Source organism: Arachis stenosperma, chromosome 7, assembly GCF_014773155.1.
Source record: "Arachis stenosperma cultivar V10309 chromosome 7, arast.V10309.gnm1.PFL2, whole genome shotgun sequence".
NCBI classification, from domain to species: domain Eukaryota; kingdom Viridiplantae; phylum Streptophyta; class Magnoliopsida; order Fabales; family Fabaceae; genus Arachis; species Arachis stenosperma.
In genome coordinates this window covers 50846169-50867577 of record NC_080383.1, presented here as the reverse complement: position 1 = coordinate 50867577, position 21409 = coordinate 50846169, and the positions used below count along the sequence as shown (strand labels likewise).

Below are 21409 nucleotides of genomic sequence, written 5' to 3'. Positions count from 1 at the left end.
CAAGTGCGCGCAATGGGTGAGCGGTGCAGGACCAGGGCCGACCGAAGTAACTGCTGGGAAAGACGTGCGCGAATGAAGGAGGTTGGGCACTGCAATTCTGATCGGCGCTGATGATGGCTTCAGGTCACGCGACGCCGCGACAGTGGATGTTGAGGGCTACGGCGGCTGGTGTCTGCGGCGGCGCGGCAGATGAAAGAGGAGAGAGAGGGAGAGGAAGACCAGTTAGAGGTGTTCGTGATTATTTGGAATCCTTATTTACTTTGTATTTAAAATTAAAAATAATTTTGTAATTAATTAATTTAATTATCATTTAATGTTAATTTAAAAAATACTCCATTGTACACATTGTACATTAATTATATTAATTCCTTATATTTTCTCTTTACTTAATATTATTATTGGTTCGAGTAATACTACTTCCGTTCGAAGTTGTCTTTATAGTTAAAATATATATTTTATAGTGAAATTAATAATAAAATATTATATTTTTATATTTTAATTAATATTTTTATGTTATATAATATTTTAATTTTAAAATAATTTATTTTAGTATAAATATGATATAATTTTTATTAAATTTAATTAATGAAAATAAAATTTTATTAATTTATTATATAAAATTTATAAATTTATACATACTAATTTTATATGGGATCAACTTGATTTAATCTTATTCATTTTGAATTAATTTAGGATCGAATCAAAATAAATTCGTTAAAATATTTGAGTCAAATTTAAATTTAATTAAATTTGGTATAATTCAGCTCGACTTAAAAATTATATTTTTCTAAAAATAATTCATGTGAAAGAGGTGCCACCTAGCATATTTTCTATTAGTAATAGATTTAAGCTTAATTATAATTAATTGATCATTTTAGCATGTTTTAATTAAAATAGAAATTAAATTAGTTTGTTAGTTATTAATGTGTAGTTGATTAGTTATTAGTTAATTTATTAACCACTATCTAATTTTTAGAGATGAGAAGAGCTCAATTTCTCTCAACTTTTATTCTTTATCTTTCTTCTTTGATTCATCAATACTCTTCCCTTAAAACATGAGATTTTCTTCAAGGGAGAATTGAAAGGTTACGTGAAATAAAAGTACCGTTAATTGAGCTGAAAAGCTAGACGCACTTATTTGTAAAAGGTCATAAAAAAATGAGTATGATGGGCTTTTTGAAAATTGGGCTCAATGAACACTGCTCGCTTACGATTTCTCACAGTCCAATTAGTCCAAAAGAGTTAGTTACCAAACAATGCACTTTTTATGTAAAACAGATGCATGTGTTATTACACTAAATAAAGTAGAATTTACATAAATTTGTGCACCATTTGATTTTAAATATAAATATTATTTTGATGTGAAAATGAGGGAATCAATTAAGTGGGTCAATATCAGGAGAGGAGGATAACAAATTGATGATATTCATGATCACATTGTTGAAAATAAAAAGAATTCCTAAACTGGTTAGAAATGAAAAGGACACTTGGAAAGCAAAATTGTAATGGTTCTCAAAAATGGAAAGCAGATAGTAATTAAAGGGGTCCAAGGAAGTTAATGTGAAGTATTATGATAAAGAAAAATTAAAAGTGATGGTAACATAAATCAGCATGGCAACCTCTTTCTGAGGCAGCACTCACTATCACCATTCTTCTTCTGCCTAAATCATGGACATGGATTATGCATTACTAATCGCCTAATCCCTTTCCATCACCGACTTTTATACCACACACCCCAACCAAATCAAATTAAATAATCACCGACTATTACATATATAAATTCTTCTCTTTGCTTTATTTCATCCTTGACCTTACAGATCAAAAAATAAAAGAAAAATTCACCAGCTAGTTACTATTATTATTGTTGTTTCTAAATTAATCTTATGTAAACATATATATGTTTTACAAAAACCAAATCGGATTAGTTTAGTGGTTAGCTCCCTAATCTTCTTAAGCAAATGTCGGAGTTTTAAATTCCACCTTGTACAAGTAACAATCTATTGGCTAACGACAAATTATTAAATAGAGTTCTGATCCGTAAGAAATTACTTTTTGTCCTATTGAATTAGGAGATACCGTAAAAAAAAAATATGTTTTACAAAACCCTAAATATCGTTATTTCTATAAATTTCTTACTTTTCAAACATATTTTACGTGTATTTTTTTTCTAACAGAGATTCAATTTTGCATGTTTAGTTCTATATGAATAGATGACCTGCATACACTATATCTTGATGATTGAATAGCATATATATATAACATAATTGGTAATTGTATTCATCAGAAAACTTATATATTAAAATCAAAATTCAGATTTTATTTTTTTAATGGGGTTTTCTGGTGGCAATCTTCATAATACAAAGCTAACTAGGTCAATGAGAAAATGGGGATGTAACATGTTGATAAAAAATGATAATGACATTCATTATGCTGGCCCCCATCACGTTCGGCTTATTAGAAATTATGTGGGTGTAAATTTGAGTAGTGATATTATTTTATCAAACATGACAATTTATATACTGCGTTATATTGTATTATTTAATTAAAGGTGTAATATCGATGTTTTTAATTATCCAATCCGTAGCATTAGATATAGCGCAATTCCAGTGGTTTCTTTTGTATGTAACCAATAACTTGGCGATACATTAGAAAGAGATCAAAAGCTTCAGGAAAAGAATAAATGAAATTATGACAACTTAGTTTGGTGCTTTTCTTAGGAGCCAATGCTATGGCGATACATTATATCGACTAAAGCTGAAATCATAATACAACAAAATTTCATATTCAAAAGTCGCCTGCTTATCCTACTATCTAATCTTTACATACAATCAAAATATATACATCATTATGACACTCGTTAAAAATTACACGTCCTTAGAGAAAAGTCTGCCACAAATAATATTCTAGAAAAGTTATTGTTTTGTTAAGGTAGATATTATATTGAAAATTTTATAATTATTTTTATATAAAATTATTTTTTTATTATTGAATAGTCAATTATAATATTATGAAAATTTTATTTTTATCTAAAAATATTATTATTCTTTTAAAATATAACTAAACAAATAGTTATCTTTGTTTAGGTGTCTATTATTATTAATAGTTATCTTTCATATATTAAAATTTTATTACAACCAAAAATTTGATATATAAAACATATTTAAAAATATTATTTGTTTTAACAAATAATTTTAAAATAAACACTCATCCTTAATTAATTTAATTAGTTTTCAAAACATTGTGACTTGTAGTTGAGCTCTTGTTTTTCCATTTTGAGTAAGTTTTATTGTAAATTAAATGATAATACTATTATAACTTTCAGTTAGTAATCCACGTCAATACCAAATTAGAACTTACTACTTTTCTCCTTAAGACTTGTAATCTCGATCATCTCCAGTTCGTGGAGGCATTGGAATTTATTTATACTCTCAAAGTTTCAACAACTTTAAGACCATGACCTTTAGAAAATAAGGTATGTCATGCTTTCTCATGTAATGATAATTAAGTATGAATATGTAGAGTTGAAATAATAAAGAAAAAGTTATGCGCTCTTATAAAGCTAGCTAACTTATATTAAGAAAAAAAGCATCACATCGAAACTTTTTAAGAGCACTACTTTGAAAGTTAGAAACAAAAATATTTCAATCTCTTATGTTCATGAAATAGAGCAAAATTAATTTATGATAATCAAGGATGCAAGGATGCATTTTATAAAGAAAAGAAAACACTAGCAAAAAAGTATAATTTTTATATAAGAGGGAAAAACTTTTTTTTTCATTCTCTTTCTCTGTTATATATTGAAAAAATTAGTTTCTTTTTAAGTATAGTCAAATATATTTTTTTAATAAATATTTTTTAATAATAAGATTCAAATTTTCATATTATTAAAACACAACTGGTAAATATTAAAATTAATCATTAGTATAAAATATATATTAAAATAATTTAAATAATATATTTATAAATATATAGTAGTTAACTTAAATGACAGCATTTAGTTTTAGTGAGATAAGTAAAAGGCCAAAATTTTCTGCCTAACTTTATCGGCGGTGTTTCGTTATTTTTTGTTTCCCAGTACACACTTTTTCTTCAAGTCATAAATGCCAAAAAGAGGAAGGTGGTTACGACCTTACCAGAATTTTCATCCTAAGGAATGGTGGTAAATCACCATTACCATTGAAACAAATTAAAGGCAAAAACAATAATAATAAATATATATTATAATACTATTCATAAGTTCTTCACGTGTGGCTTTGATTATATATAAATATAGAAAACACAGAAAAGAAATTAGATGCTCCATGAACATGTGTAACCGAATTCATTTATGATGCGATGGTATGAAATTTCATCTAGGGTAAGCTTGCTTCAGTTTCAAAATATAGGCCTATAGTTATGAATTATGATCATGAAAACTATTGTTCTTTAATTTGTGTATGCTATGGTTATTACATTCAAAAGTGAATAACTACATATATACTAAGCTACACAATATGCATCAAGAGACCTATTAATATAATATAATTATAACACCCCCCACCAAAGCAATGCAAAATATTATTATTATTATTAATTAATTAATTAGTTCCAATTTAAGCCTGGAAGTTGAAATTGTTGCCTCAAGACAGCGTCTCCCACGGAGCCAAGAATGGAGTTTGGGTGAAACGGTGTGTTGTGAGGAAGCTGGTTAAGAAGAGAAACGAAGGAGGTGTTGTCTCCATTATTAAGATCACCATGGAATCTCTTGCTTGAAGATGAGGATCCTGGAGACCCTGTGGATTATTATTAACTAGTAAGCTTAATTTGTTTGAATTAAGTAATTAAGGAAGGTAATAATAATAAGGTTGTTACCATTTTGCATGGTGTGATGATCGGTTGATGCTGCCAATATACCATCGAAGAAGTTGTCATCGTTTTCAAGTGCCATGGGTCCATAACAACCTGTTGTTGAAGTGCTTCTTGGTTTTGACATTGACATAGTTGGCACCATGCTGTTCTCCATGGAAATTAGATCCTTCTCTTCATCCATTAAAAACGCTGGCCTTGGAATTGGAAGGCTGCTACTACTGCTGTTGCTCTTCTTGTATATTCGGCACAAAACCCAATCATCAAGCTACAAAACCATATCAGAATTTATTATGTTTGTCCATCACTTAGTCGTCAATATTTAATAAAAGTACGAGATAAAATATTTTGTTAAATTATTAATTAAAGGAACTAAACTAAAAAACTAAAAATAATAATATAGATACCCTGAGAGAAGTCTTCTTGAGTGGATCAAGAGGGATAGAAGGAGGCTTAGATGAATTAGAAGAAGAAGCATTGTTATTGTTATCGGTGAGCCTATATTCATGCATAATCCAATTGGTTTTGACACCTTTGGGGGGCTTGCCACCATAAAAAACAAGAGCTTTCTTGACTCCAACTTTCTGCTTGTTCCCATCCGAAGAGAGAATAGGCTTATCCGTCCCGGTGGCTTTCCAATACCCAGAAGTAGCCGCCCTGTTTGGCCGAGCTCCATTCGGGTACTTCCTATCCCGAGGACTGAAAAAGTACCACTCTTGATCCCCAAACGCTGCCTTACCTATATATTCACAAAATCAAGATTAAAAATAATCACTTTAATTCACATGCTACTAATACGAATTGGGCATGTGGAAAAGTTGGGTACTTGGGAGCTCCCATGGATCGAACTTATAGAGATCAACGTCGGCGATGATGGCGACAGGGAGTGGTGAAGAAGAAGCTTTCTTTTTAAGGTAGTGAACGACGAGTTCTTCGTCTGTGGGGTGGAATCGAAAGCCTGGAGGAAGCTGAGGGTGATGATGCTGATCACCCGCTCCTGATGATGAATCTGTGCTATTATCCACCATGATCATGGATCAGTGAATGAATATCATTATTATTCTCTTCTCTATTTATATCTCATGCATATATAGTCTTTATACACCTTAGTATATACATACAACAATACAACTTTTTTAATAGCTATTTTGTTTTTTTCCATTTCATTTTATTTCTTCAGTGAATTTTGGGAAAAAAGTAGCCCTCAGATAGTGACATCGCTGGAGGTAGATAACGGGGAGAATTATTAGGGAGGTTAAAAATTAATTCAAATTCAATTTAAAAAAATTTTACTCAAATTTTCAAAATTCATCAATATCGTCCAAATAAAAAATTATTTTAAATTCGCCATTGTTATTTGTTTTGTAAGTTGTGACAAAAAAAATTTATTATTATCGAGCAGTTTAGTTTAGTTACAATTACAAAAATTGAATAAAAATAAACTAAATTAAATTAGTATTATTCATTATATTTTGATAAATAGATTTTATTGAAATGTTTTATAAAACGTTAAAACAAATGAAAAACATTAGAAAAACAATATTTTTAGTGTAATATATATATATATATATATATATATATATATATATATATATATATATATATATATATATATATATATATGTATATGTGTGTGTTACCTAATTTTAAAGGAGATGAATATATCCTATGCGAGTATGTGAACACTTTATTTATTTAATTTGCTGATTTTGATATTAGGAGAGGAAATCTGAGTTTTTGTAACAAGAAATAATATTTGTACTAATTTTTGTTTGTATATTTTTATAGTATAACAAAATATTTCTTATCAATTATTTTAGTAAAAAAATAAAAAGACATATACAAAAGAGCATACAAAATTATGCATATAATTTTTTTTAATTATATATCTAAATAGGTCTTTAAAAAATTTTAAGTCGAACATTTTAATTTCTAAATAATTTTTATTTATATTGAGATTTTTAAATTTTATAAAAGTAAAGTACATATTTTTTTGTCACACTTTTAATAATTTATTTATTTAAATAAAAATAATAAATTTAACTAAAAAATAATATACTTTAACTTTATAAAATTCAAAATCTTAATGCAATAAAATTTTGTTGAAAATCAATTTTTTTATGCAAAATTTTTTAGGAATCTATTGAGTATATATATATATATATAACACATGCGGTAAAGGGATGAGATTTTGACACGTGGATGTGGGGACCACGATTGCAACGAGGAAAGGATGGCTGTTTTCCTGGGAAAAAGAAAGGGGTTGAGAAGTTTGGGAATGGAACGTTTTTGATGTCATGCTTTTCTTATGCAAACAAGCCACCTTCTCTCCCTCACACACATCCCACCTCCCCCCTCCCAAACACAAATACAATGTGAAATGCAATATTAAAAGCATCTCTGGTGTTTCTAATCTCATTCATCCTCCCCAAAAATTAAAGAATGTGTTCGTTACCTAGGATTCCGGGTGTTCGACAGGTCGGGCAGAGATGGGATAGTGAGTGGACTGAACCCTGAATTGATGTGTAATAGAAGCTGAAGAGTGAATTAAAGACGCCGGAGATGACGTGGAGAGGGGGTGGTCATCTGTAAGAACACTTCAACGATCAAGTCAGTGTCCGTATAAGGTGATGCGAATTAGATAAAGTGTCACGTATTTTAGGGCGAGAGCTAGCTTCTACCCTTACATATGGTGCTGGATGGGCCCATGAATAACTTAGCCCACTGACCAAAAAGTTTCTATGAACTGCTCTAGTCCACGTGGAAGGGGTAGGTTGAACCGGACTTCAGATCAGAGATTTGGGTGCTATCCCGAAGATACCGACCTAACTGGTGGCATGGGTCGTACGGAAAGCGAGTCGAGCGTGGCGTGTCAGAAAACATGAGTGTTTTGTAGAATTAAAAGAGTGTGAAGGTGTGTATCATATTATCCTTCAACCTTACATCTTAAGAAAAGTAAGATGTACATACATACATACATACATACATACATACATACATACATACATACATACATATATATATATATATATATATATATATATATATATTTATTGACAACCGATGTCTAATACCAAACAAGTAGAAAATGATATCAAATTTGGAATAATTTTTTCATTTTACAACATGATGAATAATATAAACAATGAATAAAATAACTATAAATACTTGAAGAATCTACTTAAAATGAGTATCAGCTGAAAAAGACTAATCAATAAATTCTTAATAAGTTAGACACCTGATCAATTGCTACCAGAAATATGATCACAATACTTTAGGACAAATACATTTATACTTATATAGTTTTTAATAATTACTAAAACATGGTTTTACTTTCTTTTAAATGTGGCTCCTAACACAACTAAAAATATCATATACTTCCAAAATCAGTAATTAAACAAAAAATTCTAAGTTATTACCATGTTTCTCTCCCCACCGCTTGAAAACAGGAGGAGGAGCAGTATCATCTACTTTTATAAATTAATGGTTAAAAATATATTTAATTGACTTTTGAACGCATATAAATATAAGAAGAAAATTAATTAATTCATTATCCTATTACCAGAAGACTACAAACTCTAAAAGCAAAAAATTTTCAACAATGTTGGTCTTAAAGAAATACGTAGTTGCAATGCTAATATGCATGGTGTTAGCTATTGTATGTTTTAATTATGCGGAAACTTTATCAGATTGTGCCAAACAATGCATGCCTGTATGCTTGCAAGAGAGGGGAGCTACGATTGAAGTCTGTGGTCCAGCTTGTGAAAAGTATTGTGATCAGATTTCTGGTGGTAATTGATCAGGTGTCTACCTCATTAAGGATTTATTGATTAGTCTTTTTCAAATGATACTCATTTTAAGTAGATTCTTCAAGTATTTATGGTTATTCTATTTATTGTTTATATTATTCATCATGTTGTAAAATGAAAAAACTATTCCAGATTTAATGTCATTTTCTACTTGTTTGGTGTTAGACATCGGTTGTCAAAATATATATATATATATATATATATATACACCTTGCCTTTCTTAAGATGTAAGGTTGAAGGATAATATAATACACACCTTCACACTCTTTTAATTCTACAAAACACTCATGTTTTCTGACACCCGACCTGAGCCACTGCCGACTCGTCTTCTGTACGACCCATGCCACCAGTTGAATCGGTATCTTCGGAGCAACACCCGAATCCTTGATCCGAAGTCCGGTCCGACCTACCCCTCTCACGTGGACTAGGACAGTTTATAAAAATTTCTTGGTCAGTGGGCTAGGTCATTCATGGGCCCACTCAACACCATATGTAAGGGGAGAAATTAGCTCTCCTTCCAAAGTACGTGACACTTTACCTAATTCAACCATCACTCTGTACGGACATTGACTTGATCGTTGGAGCAAGTAGCCACCCCTCTCTACGTCATCTCCGACGTCTTCGGTTCACTCCCCAGTTTCTACTCCACATCAGCTTAGGGTTTAGCCCTCTCACCATCCCATCTCCGCCTGATTCGTCGAACACCCGGATCCCCAGGTAACTAACAGAATGTTTATTACTCTCTTCTTAGACTAACAGGGGACTTAAGATACCTAATTATATGCCAAAAATTTCATTCCATACCTTTTGCAACAAAGAATTCATAATTATATTGGACACATTTCTATTAACAGTTTTTATATGCAACAATTATATAACATATAATCACAGATGCACAACATTTTAATCAACCATAAATTACTAAAATAAAAACAATCAAGTCTTAGAATAATTCAAATAATACTATCAAAATTTAAAATGAAATATATATAAATATTTTTAAGATGGAACAAATTAAACATATATTTTCATTGTAAGAAAATAAAAAACTTAAATAAATATTAAATTCTAAAAAATTTAAATGTATACCACCAAAAATAAGAATCTATTTAATTTTTTCTTTTAAAAAAAGGATACCAAAAACGTAAACCCCGTTCTTGGTGACGCTGAGAGTGTAGGGTTTATGTAGAGTGGAGGTGGTAATACGAAAAACGAAGCATTAGCAGCAGCATATCTTTCACCACGGATATGCACCCAAGAATGAGTCTGGTAGCAGGATCATACGAGAGGTTCATTTGGGGCTTCTCCCTAAATCCCAAAAACGAAACCCTGACCCTAACCCCTCTCTTCTCTTACCCTTCCCACCTCTCTCTCATCAAGTGCGTCGCCGTCTCCGGCTCCGTCGTGGCCTCCGGCGGTGCTGACGACACAATCCACCTCTACGACCTCGTCATCGCTGCCTCCCTCGGCTCCCTCCACCAACACTCTGCCACGGTCACCGCCCTTGCTTTCTACGCCCCTCCCTCCCTTCCCTTTCCCCGCAACCTCCTCTCCGCCGACGCCGAAGGCTCACTGTCGCTCTTTGACGCCGATGGCTTCGTCCACCTGAAGACGCTCCCCCGCGTCCACCGCCGCGCCGTCAACGACCTCTCACTTCACCCCTCCGGCAAGCTCGCACTCTCTGTTGGCCGTGATGAATGCCTCGCCATGGTCAACCTTGTACGTGGCCGAAGGAGCTTCTGTTGCCGCCTTGGAAAGGAGGCAAGTATAGTGAGGTATGACTTGGCCGGAGACAGGTTCTTTATGGCCATGGAGGAGAAGGTGACTGTGCACGGGGCTGAGGATGCGCGCTTGCTATTTGAATTGGACTGCCAGAAAAAGGTCCTCTGCGCTACGCCAGCGAAGGTTCGCTCTTTTTTCTTGACCTTAATTCGTGATATAACTTTCAATTGCATGATACTGATTTGTCTTACTGGAAATTGCAAATGTGCTTAGAGCGATGTTAAATTAATGGAACGTGTGTATTTTGTAAGGAATTTGGGTGTGGGTAATATATAGCATTGTTCTGTTTTGTAATTCAGCTTTAAATGTAAAAATTTATCTTCTTGCTGAATGGTGTTTAACGATGATCTAGATAATTAAAATTCTTTGCTGATGATCTGGAGATGTGCTTACAGGGGTGTTAAAGTATTATTTGCTTTTGAATTGTTGTAATTTTGGAAGTTATTGAAGTCTCAATCATTTGTATTCTAAAATATCTGTTGGGAAGTGTATGATGTTGGTTAATGCAAGTGTTGCACATTTGATTGAGGGTCGAGTGCTCTGTTGGTAAAGTCAACTTTCTGTAGCATGGATGATAAGAATGTGCAAATACAGCATACATACAATGTTAATTGAAATATATTCATAATTTCATATTGAGGGATGAGTTTGGGGGTTGGATTGTTTTCTGATACAACTAAGAGAGCAACATAATTTGTGGTTTACAATTACCATTATTCCCTAATGACACTGCCTAGAGGTTGCTTTCTTTCCATTTTCAATGTTTGTTCTACTCCTTTTTGACACCTAGAGTTTATTCTATGTTGTAGAATGGACTTCTATACACAGGTGGTGAGGACCGAAATATCACAGCATGGGACATAAACAGCGGGAAGGTGGCTTATTGCATTGAAGGAGCACATAATGCCCGTGTAAAAGGAATTGTTGTGCTCACAGATAGTGATGCTGCTTCAGGGAGTGATGATCCGTACCTAGTTGCATCTGCATCATCTGATGGGGTTATACATGTCTGGGATGTTCGAATGGCCGCAACAGAGAAGTTGAATCCAGTAGCTGAGTGTAGGACACAATCTAGGTTGACATGCCTTGCTGGATCATCTCTAAAATGTGAGTCAATTTCTTAATACTGAATTGTTGGATTTTATGTTTAGACGGAATATTGCAACTTTTTGTCGATCCTATATCTATATGTATGATTTTGCTTTATAGTACATCAAATTGCTTTAAGGATGGCTGCTATTTCCTGTGGATCCATTTCATACAAGCACTCACTGCGCATAACTAATTGACTTGCTCATTTTTACAACATTTTAAGTTTTATTTAAACCATTGCTCTATAATTGATTAAATTATCATGACTTTGGACTAGCACCAAATTTAAAACTCTAAATTGAGATAAGACGCGAAATTGAAAAAGCAAATTAGGGAATTTTGTACCTTAAAGTCAATGTTGGAATGTGAGGTGAGAAAGAGTGTGAATTGAGGATCTTTGAGAATGTGCTTCCACAAATTTAGAACATAATATATTCTTCCATAACTTCCACTAAAAGTTGTTTAACATTTGTCTTAAATTTGTCTAAAATTAAAAAGTCATTCGGACTGAAATTTTTGTCTGAAAAAAAAGCCCAATTTTTAATAGTAATAGTAGAATTTAATTAATGAGAAGTAACATTTTAATTAATATTTGAACAAATTTGATCAATTTAGACACAACTTCACTATATTTGTTATATTTTTATTGATTTATATATAATCATATTTAACATAACAATCACAAAAATTGAGCTTGGCTTACGGCTCGCCTCATTAACAATCGAGTATATTTCTTAATTCATGAAAAATTTTCTATCATTTATTTATAATACTAAAAGTAAAAAATATATAAATAAAATATATTAAAAGATAATACATGTAACATTCTTTTAATATATTATAGCCTCATAAGTCATAAACAATCTCTGATTTCATATATTCACCAAAAATACTATTATATATGTATAAGCAAATGCCACACGTATACTGCACATGCAAAAAACCTATTCATATATTTTAGGTGCATTTTACAGTTTAGTTTAGACTTAATAATTAAAGATTTCCCATATGATTTTCACCTCCTTTAATTTCATGTATTTTGTACATAGATTAGGTTGCCACATTGAATAAGAAAAATTAGAAACGTGGGCATTAAGAATAAAGACTCAACATACACATTTTTGCATGCAAACATATACATAAAGTCCAATTAATTGCTTCTAAGCAAGATACTTTCACCTATGCAGTGCACTTCATATAACAAAATACATATAAATTCCAAACATGATGACGTGAACCCATCATTGGGCATGTGCCACACCCATCTTTGCCATTTGTCCTCTTCTTCATCATGCAACTCATGATCAATTATTCATAATAATCAATTAAGGCACAAGATCTTAACAAATTGTTAAAGTTCTTTGCAAAATGAAATTAAACGCTCTACATTGTTAAATATTATATTATACTATATAGAGACAATTAGTCTTTTTATTTTCTTTTTCTTCATATTTTACAAGCATTTTTCTGATAGAATGATTATGGTGGAATGGAAAGTTCACATTATTAAATATTATAGTTAAAAGTAAGTTATTACATCTATTTATAATGTGCACATTAGTATATTATAAGAATATGCAGAAAAATTTCCATCCGACACAAATTCGGACCTAGGATGTTAATCTATGGTTAGTATTGAACTTCATAAAGGCCACATATTTAAACCTATATAAATGCTCAAATTCGATAAATAAAATTAGGCTATACTGTCTCCGAGAATTGTAGTAATAGTTTGATATTGCTTGTATTATTGTTGGAACACAAATTGTCCTTGTAACACATAATCTTCAATGCAAGTATGCAACCTCTTATGTTATTACCACTTTCCACATCAATTTTTATATGGTTAAGAACGCAACCAACATGAACTTAGCAGTACGAAACAAATTGTTTGGACTGGATTTATAATGGCCACTGTTATTATCATCACTTTCTTGATGTGACTATGATTATCTCTTAGGCCAAGAATTTGTAAACTAAAAGTAGTTTGACATCTAACAATTGAAGGTGAATTATGTTATCTAAATTGTCCTTTTAAATTTTATTAGTATTCAATAAATAAGAACAATTTTATTAGTTCACATAACCTACATGCTGTGGGTCTACCTAGCTATGTTTGACAACAATCATGAGAGCAAAATAGGCAATAATCCTGTACACTAGAACCATTGCAACCAAGGCAAAAACAGAGAAAATTTGATGATCAAGACCAACATGCTGAATCACTTGATATTCTCTAACTGAGCATGTAACATTATCCTTAAACTGTGACCCCAACAATAGCTTATAACCATAATAGCTATGAGATATGTGTTTAATCCATGACACAAAACTTGGGACATGCTGAACATAGAAGCCATTGCTTAGAATATATAAAGTCATGACTACCGATCCAACTCTAGAAGCCAACTTTTGATTACTCACCACAACTGCACCAATGGCAAGACCAATACCCTGTGACACCAAAGCATAGAGAAGAACAATGGCTAGAGTTTGGAAGAAATTTAAGGGATTTGGTTTTAGCCCCACCATCCAGTAAGTAATGGTGACAAAAATGGTTGGCATTGCTAGCACTGCTGGAAGTTCAACAACACTGTTTGCCATGACATAAGTTGAGAGTCTATACATGTAGCAAGATTTTTCCTTCATTAACATTTCATGATCATAAGGGAAGGTGTAGATTGACACTAACATAGGCAAGTATGCGCTAACTTGTGTGTAATAGAAAAGTAGTCCCACCTATGTAGCAATGAAACAATGATGAGAATTGAGAAATACATAAATGTCAATTTAGACAGAGAGAGTTTATTGTTTAAATACCAGGTCTTTCGTTTGATTAGCTCCGGCCTGCCACCAAACAAGGCCTGAAATGGTTGATGCTGCCAAAACTTTACAGATTATGAGGATTGAAAATTGGTCATACTTCCTTTCTTTGAAACCTCTGTTTATTAATATAGTAAATTGTTGCCACCATGTTGTGCAGTACTGGCCAAGCATTTCATCCCCTGAAGTGTTATGAAATGGTACCTTGGAGCTTTTGAGTTCCATGTTTACTTGAGATGCAAGGTTACTTTCAAATGCTGATTTTAACACTTGTTTTGTAGCTTCAACTTCATCTTCTAAATTTCCAGCATATATACCTACAAAATTGTATCATGATTTTTGAAAAATGAAACATATTATCTAAAACTTTCAGAAAGACAATTTTCAGTTAATTTGAAATTAGTCCTTGAAACATGGTATCATGATAGTTACCGCTTGCAAGATCAAGTAGGAAATCTGTAGGATTCATGGCTACAGAAGGAGCATAACCAATGCTGTAGAAGTAATTCATGACAAGTTCTCCTTTCCCAAAGTACAAGGTACTACCATCTGATAGCAGCAGAATCTTGGGAAACATGTAAAATAGCTTGCTAGAAGGTTGATGAATAGTCATTACCACAGTCCTTCCAGATTTAGCCAAATCACACAGAGTTAGCACGATTCTCCGAGCAGTTGTCGAATCAAGCCCTGAAGTTGGTTCATCAACAAGGAAAAGGCTAGGATTAGTCAACAATTCTTGACCTATGCTGACCCTTTTCCGTTCTCCACCCGACACACCTCTTAAGAGTGGACCTCCCATTATAGTGTCCTTACAATGATTCAGGTCAAGTTCATCCATAACCGCGCAAGCGTGCGCGATTTTCTCTTGTTTGGAGAGGCTGTTTGGCAGGCGAAGAAGAGCCGAAAAGACTAATGTCTCATGGACTGTTAGGTGAGAATAGAAGAGATCATGTTGATGAACAAATCCAAGGTTTCGCTTCATGGATTTCAAGAGCTTCTTGCCATTGTAGGTTATGCTTCCTTTTGTGATTCCATTTTTTAGTCTACCTCCCAATGCATTTATCAGAGTTGTTTTTCCACTACCAGAAGGACCTAAAATGGCTAATAATTCACCAGGGAAAACAGAACCGCTAACCCCTTTCAAGATTAGTTTACCATCCTCATTACAACCATTCTCTTTCTTGCAAAACAAGCCATCCCTTTTACTTGTTTTGGTTTCATATATAACATCTTCAAACTGCAAGAATCAACATTGCAATCTAGAATATGAACATGTCTAGCATATCTTATAAATTATCCATGTTCCATGAGTTTACTAACCATTAGGCATTATCACATAATAAACCAATACCAATCTAGAAGTTACTCATCACTATCCATTTGTGTTAACATTTAAAATATCTAAAAATTGAAGAAAGGTAATAAATCACTAAATATGAAATTTGAGCTAATTGACTCACTGAAAGCATATACTTAAAGTGATATAGACTACCAAATAAATAAAAGGAACTAGCTCAATTCTTTCTATGGCTGGATTCAAATTAAATTCTTTATGAACTATCATTAACAACACTAACACATGAAACAACAATTAAAATTTTATGAGTTTACTTATAGAGCATGCCTTTAGGGTAACAGGTGGATAAGCTTTGATAAACATGTTTCGTTTTCCTTCTGTTGTTGACTTCATTAAGGTTTGGTATTCAGAGCTTAGTGCCCCACTTGCCATTTCATTTGACATTTCGTTGCAATGTTACCCGTAAATGCTGCAACAAGAGGCAACTAAAATTTATTAAAAGAAATACATTAGTGACATTGTTTCAGAAAATATCAAGGAGTAACAATTTTAATTTATATTAGTAGGCATTTTTAGTCAGCAACCTATAGTCTAGTAGTCCAAAATTATTCTTTTAACTAATATTTTTAAATATTATTAACTAACTGATTGTTGGTCAAAATTAATAAATTGTGCTAGTCCTAAAACACTGACCTATAAGTAAGTCAAAAGATTTTGCGCTAGAATAATCAATTATAGATCCATTTTAAATAAGTTTGTTTCTTCTAATCATACATTTAAAAATTACTCCTTAACTTTATGTCGGGATTAGCAAAAGCGATTAAGCAATCTTTGTTTTAAATTTCAGCTTTACTTTTGTCAATTTCAAACATCTTTTGTTATTGTTGTTTCAACCCAACCCAACTCAAGTTGTAATCTAAAAATGTTAAGAAGAGAGAAAGAGTAGGCCCAAATAGAATTCAGAGTGAATGCTGAAAGAGAGATAATTGGCCCAGTTATGGGACCGTCTCTCTTTCACTCTATGCATTATCAAAAACAAAGTTTGGATTCATAATGATATGATTGAACAAGAAGGAAAATCACTATAGATTAGATGGATGATATCGATTGCAATGTGGATGTGGCAAGAGGAACCATTGGAAAAAGCTTACCTTGTTATTAGTTATATTTGCTTCAATTTTTGTTCAGAATTTATATGGCTCCTCCTTTGCTCTGCCTTGATTATTAGCTTTTCGTTGATGAAAATGACGAGAGATGAGCATTGTTGACATGTCTGCAATGCTTTTTATGTGTGTTGGTTGATGAAAGAGGTTACGTGCAGTTTTTTTTATGTGTATACTAAAATCAGCTACTAAAATTAATCATTAATATAAAATATATGTTAAAATATAAATATACATTAAAAGTAAATTATATCATATATATTTATATATAAATATATTAGTGATTGATTTTAGTGTATAAATAGTATTTTTGAGTTTCGTGTGTTGTGCCAATTGCTACCATTACGTGGAAACTTTGCATGCTGCCACCTTCCCTTTTACTCTCTCTATTCATTAAGTTTTTTCTCCTTTCATTTCTCATGTGAATGAATCTCATCGATGCAATAACTTCGTGTCATTTTCTTACTTGAAAATCTTCCTCCACAATCTCTTTTTTCCTTCTATTCAAAATGATTTTTTAATTTCAACATTTTTTTTTAAATGACACAATAATAATAATAATAAATGAGTAAATTAAAGTAGTATAAGAAGAAGATAGATATATTAATCCTTTTGGTTGTAAATTCCTATTTCCTAATATATGAATTGAAGAAGCTTCTACGATTTAAACTTCCAATAAGGCTAATAACTTGTCATTGCTTCTGAAAGTCAAACCAAGCCATATATACGCATCGCAGCCTATAAGGTACCAAGAATGATTTAATTATAATTTTCATACTACTATGTATGTGTTTCTCCCATTCAAGCATTCATCGTCATTGGTGTCTTTGTTACTTTCTTGGATCTTGTCGTATATACTCGTGGCTTATGGACTGAATACGTAATCAGTGACGTCAGCGTTGTTACATTTACCCCTCTACTAGAATTTATTTAGATGTGACATGTAGTGCTCACTGCCTCTAAATTTATTTCATCATATCCTACTAATGACTGCATTAATTAATTAATTGATCCCTGAAGAAGTATATAAGCAAATAGATATTTCGTTTTGGTTCTCTTGTAAATGTCTTTATTCCTATATATATGAATTAAAGATGCTCTTACGATTTAAACTTCTAATTATGCATAGCAAGAAGAAATAATAATACATGGTGGGAACGATCTTCGCCATTTAGAAGAAGAATAGGCGTAATGGGCATCTCTACCAAAAATAACTAAAATGATATATGGATCACCAAGAACCACGCATGCATGTCTTATAGTCCCTTGAAGAACTCATGCAGCCCTGTTCTTTATTTTCTTATAATTTTTTGGGACAAAATACGAAGAACTAATTTTAGTTGTTCAATATTATTTTAATTTTTTAATTTTAAAAAAGTATGTTTAAAAATTTAAAATTTAAAATTTAAAATAAAAAAATTTATGATTAGAATTCAAAATTTAAAATAAATAAAATAATTTTTAAAAAATTTGCTGAAATTAAGTGAAGGAAAACTTAGCTCGTTATCATTATTTTTTTATATAATAACTAATTTTTTTGTGTATAGATAATATAATTATTTAATTTCTTTTTTTGGGTCAGAGTATAATTATATAATTTCAGGCACTCGCATATGGAGGCTCATGGGCCACGATGACGTTTGTTTGGGCCTACTGTTTGGACTGATCATTAGGATCATGCCTTTGTTTTTTGGGCAATAACCATAATTTTCATTTATACAGGCTCATGATTGTTGCTATTAACCGAGACCGAGAGTCCGAGAGCCATAAACTTGTTCACTTCTTCACTCATTTGTTTATATTTTATTATTTTAAAATTTAAATTCAAAACTTTTCATTTTAATTAAAGTATAAAATATTAATTATTTGACTAATATTATATTTGTTATTTGTGTACATATTTATATTAATATACTAGTATATTATTAAGCTACTATCACCGGTGGAGCTTTTTTTTTTGGTATTTATCGGAATTTTGTTTAGACAATAGAGGCCATACAAAATTTTTGTAAAAATATTAGTAGTGCTATTTCAAAGAAAAAAAGTTAGTTAATTTGGTTAACTAATAGGCTTCCAATTTATTTATGTGTGTTTAACATCTATTTTCATCGTTCTCTCAGACTTTTTATCTTGTATTTTTCTGAATTATATTTATCTTTTTATATATTTTCATGTATTATTTTATTTTTAAATTAATATTAGAAGTTAAATATTATTATAGTATCAAAAATATTTATATTAATAAATTTTAATATTTTATTTTATTAAAAATTTAAGAATTTATTTTGTTGCATTATATTATTTGATTGTAATAGAAATAATAACAAAGATAATTAGTCTTGAGATTTTTAAGAGATAGATATTATCAAAGGTGAAACTAATTTTTTACCATGTTAAAAAATAATTTATAAATTGTAATTAATTTTATATAATTAAATAAAAATCAGTGTTTTAAAAAAAGTTTTTAGATTAAAAAAATTAGGTTTTAAATAAAAATAGGTTTTTATGTGCAAAAATTAATTATTTTTTTCATGTAAAAACTGATTTCTTTTGGATAAAATCAATTTAATTTATTAACTTAAACGAAATTTTTTATTAACTAAAATCAGATTTACTTTTTTAGTTAACTTTAACCATATGTAATCTTACGTATTAATAACAAATTTAAAATTAAAATAATTATATTTATAAATTCTATTTAAATATAAATACTATTATATAATTTTTGTATTAAAATTTTTTATCTTTTCAAAAATTTCTTTTAAGTTTCGTCACTGGATACTATTGTATAATATATTAATAATACAATGTGTATCTGACAAAAAAAATGTTTATTTCAAAGGAAATCAACACATAATATTCCGTTTCAATACTCTCCTAAATTTATTATAAAAAAAATCTAAAAGGCCAACACTTTTATTAAAATTTAGTCAGCGCTTAGTTATAAAAAAAGTGAGCAATCATATATTATTAGATGTAATCTCACACCATTAAAAATACTAATGATAACTAATTGATGGCTACAAATTACAAAATCTGCTGTTCCCTAACACTCTTCTCTATTATATATATACAGATCGAGTATTAATTTATTTTTATTCTAAAGTAGTTAAAAAATTATTTTCAGAAATTGTTTTTTAATTTGAGTGTTATCATATCGGTTATTTAGTCTATTATTCAATTACCTTGAGCCCAACTAGAAAGAATAACTAAATATTATAATATAAACAAGAATATTTGAACATACATAATAATAACAAGGACTTAATAGTTTAATTTGGGCATGACGTTTATAGTCAGAAAGTTCGAAGTAGTTGTTCCCGTAATAACCTACCTTTTATGGCCATGGAACTTTAATACTTAAGAGAGTCACAAGTCACAACAAAAAAAGGTAAACATAATTTTTGAATGTGCCGTCATCCCCTACTTTTATGTTGGAAACCCCTATTGATTTGGTCCTCACATTCTTATTAGACTAATTCTTTATTTTGAAGCACAAACTAAACCAATGAGTAAAAAGAGATTACGAGATCATTTTATTTGCTATACTCTTTTTAAATTTGTATTCTAATTATAATGACACCTTGAATACTCCTTAAATTATAAGATTAAAAGAAATTACATCAAACTCAAAATCTTAAGATAATAAATTAATAGATCTTTCATTTTATAAACTTTTCACCTTTTTTTTTTTACTTTATTTGATGTGCGACTAACTTCATACACTCTTCGTACTTGTAACATTAACAAATTTTAACCCAATATAACAATGCAAGAATACGAGAATCACATGAAAGAAAGATTGAAAGGTCGGGATGGGAATGTGGATTGACCACAAAAAAGGAAGAAAACTCAGACACATTTTCTTTACTGGTGAAGAACGGGACAAATGTAAATCCTCTAATATAATAAAGAAGTAACACTAGTGCCACAAAATGTTATTAATTCATACTAGTATACCTATTGGGCGTTATTCACGTGTCATGGACAAGAAAGAGTGAAAGACCCACATTGTCCGTTCCAATTCTAATGAGATTCAAAAGGCACTAGTATTCAATCTGATGTATTATTGCTAAAAGATTGATCCAGATATGGAATAATCCACAAACCGAAATTATCTAATAATTCAAGCAACGTGTTATTAATTGTACAAGCTATATATGTTGACGCGAATCTAACATAATGATGACAAGAGTTTTACTGTTGAAAAAGTGCATCAAATAACAGTAAAAATAAAAAGTGTATATATAGAAGTGGGTTGGGAACCAATTAACTAGCACACAATAATATAATATAATTAAGTCTTACTATAAAATTATGGCACCTTAGAAATTTAGAAATGGTTTGTCCCCATGGCATACACTTCAATATAAATACTATGTAGCATAACATTTGTAAAAACTAAAAACAATTCAATATATATCTAAATTGATTGTGATAAATAAATTAAAAAATAATAAATTCAATTTAACTTCATACCAATTATATATATATATATATATATACCAATTTTTTTTATTTATATTTTTTTATTAGTTTAAATTTTTACAATAAATAATTTGATGATATTATATCAAAATTTTAGATAAAAATTTGAT

The 21409-nt window shown here is 30.7% G+C and overlaps 3 protein-coding genes across 3 annotated transcripts; 1 reads left to right on the top strand and 2 right to left on the bottom strand.

Moving 5' to 3' along the window:
• Positions 1-4255: 4255 nt before the first annotated feature.
• Positions 4256-5889, bottom strand: LOC130940257 (NAC transcription factor 25-like). Its single transcript, XM_057868357.1, has 4 exons — positions 5672-5889; positions 5253-5584; positions 4852-5113; positions 4256-4772 (listed from the first exon to the last, which is right to left on the bottom strand). The coding sequence occupies exons 1-4, from the start codon at positions 5877-5879 to the stop codon at positions 4582-4584; spliced, it is 993 nt and encodes a 330-aa protein (XP_057724340.1). The 5' UTR covers positions 5880-5889; the 3' UTR covers positions 4256-4581.
• Positions 5890-9810: 3921 nt separating this feature from the next.
• Positions 9811-11783, top strand: LOC130940258 (uncharacterized). Its single transcript, XM_057868358.1, has 2 exons — positions 9811-10559; positions 11246-11783. The coding sequence occupies exons 1-2, from the start codon at positions 9903-9905 to the stop codon at positions 11558-11560; spliced, it is 972 nt and encodes a 323-aa protein (XP_057724341.1). The 5' UTR covers positions 9811-9902; the 3' UTR covers positions 11561-11783.
• Positions 11784-13586: 1803 nt separating this feature from the next.
• On the bottom strand, positions 13587-15820 carry LOC130939782 (ABC transporter G family member 9-like). Its single transcript, XM_057867858.1, has 4 exons — positions 15812-15820; positions 14784-15588; positions 14349-14668; positions 13587-14267 (listed from the first exon to the last, which is right to left on the bottom strand). The coding sequence occupies exons 1-4, from the start codon at positions 15818-15820 to the stop codon at positions 13635-13637; spliced, it is 1767 nt and encodes a 588-aa protein (XP_057723841.1). The 3' UTR covers positions 13587-13634.
• Between the last annotated feature and the right edge of the window lie 5589 nt (positions 15821-21409).

Bases quoted from the DNA above. Each gene is read 5' to 3' on its own strand.
- LOC130939782 (XM_057867858.1), bottom strand. The intron at 14,669-14,783 runs GTAACTATCATG...ACAATTTTGTAG, and splicing joins CCTACTTGATCTTGCAAGCG to GTATATATGCTGGAAATTTA. The intron at 14,268-14,348 runs GTATTTAAACAA...ATTGCTACATAG, and splicing joins CTAATCAAACGAAAGACCTG to GTGGGACTACTTTTCTATTA.
- LOC130940257 (XM_057868357.1), bottom strand. From the start codon at position 5,879: ATGATCATGGTGGATAATAGCACAGATTCATCATCAGGAGCGGGTGAT. The intron at 5,585-5,671 runs GTACCCAACTTT...GTGAATATATAG, and splicing joins CGATCCATGGGAGCTCCCAA to GTAAGGCAGCGTTTGGGGAT. The intron at 5,114-5,252 runs GTATCTATATTA...ATGGTTTTGTAG, and splicing joins TCAAGAAGACTTCTCTCAGG to CTTGATGATTGGGTTTTGTG.
- LOC130940258 (XM_057868358.1), top strand. From the start codon at position 9,903: ATGCACCCAAGAATGAGTCTGGTAGCAGGATCATACGAGAGGTTCATT. The intron at 10,560-11,245 runs GTTCGCTCTTTT...TCTATGTTGTAG, and splicing joins TCTGCGCTACGCCAGCGAAG to AATGGACTTCTATACACAGG.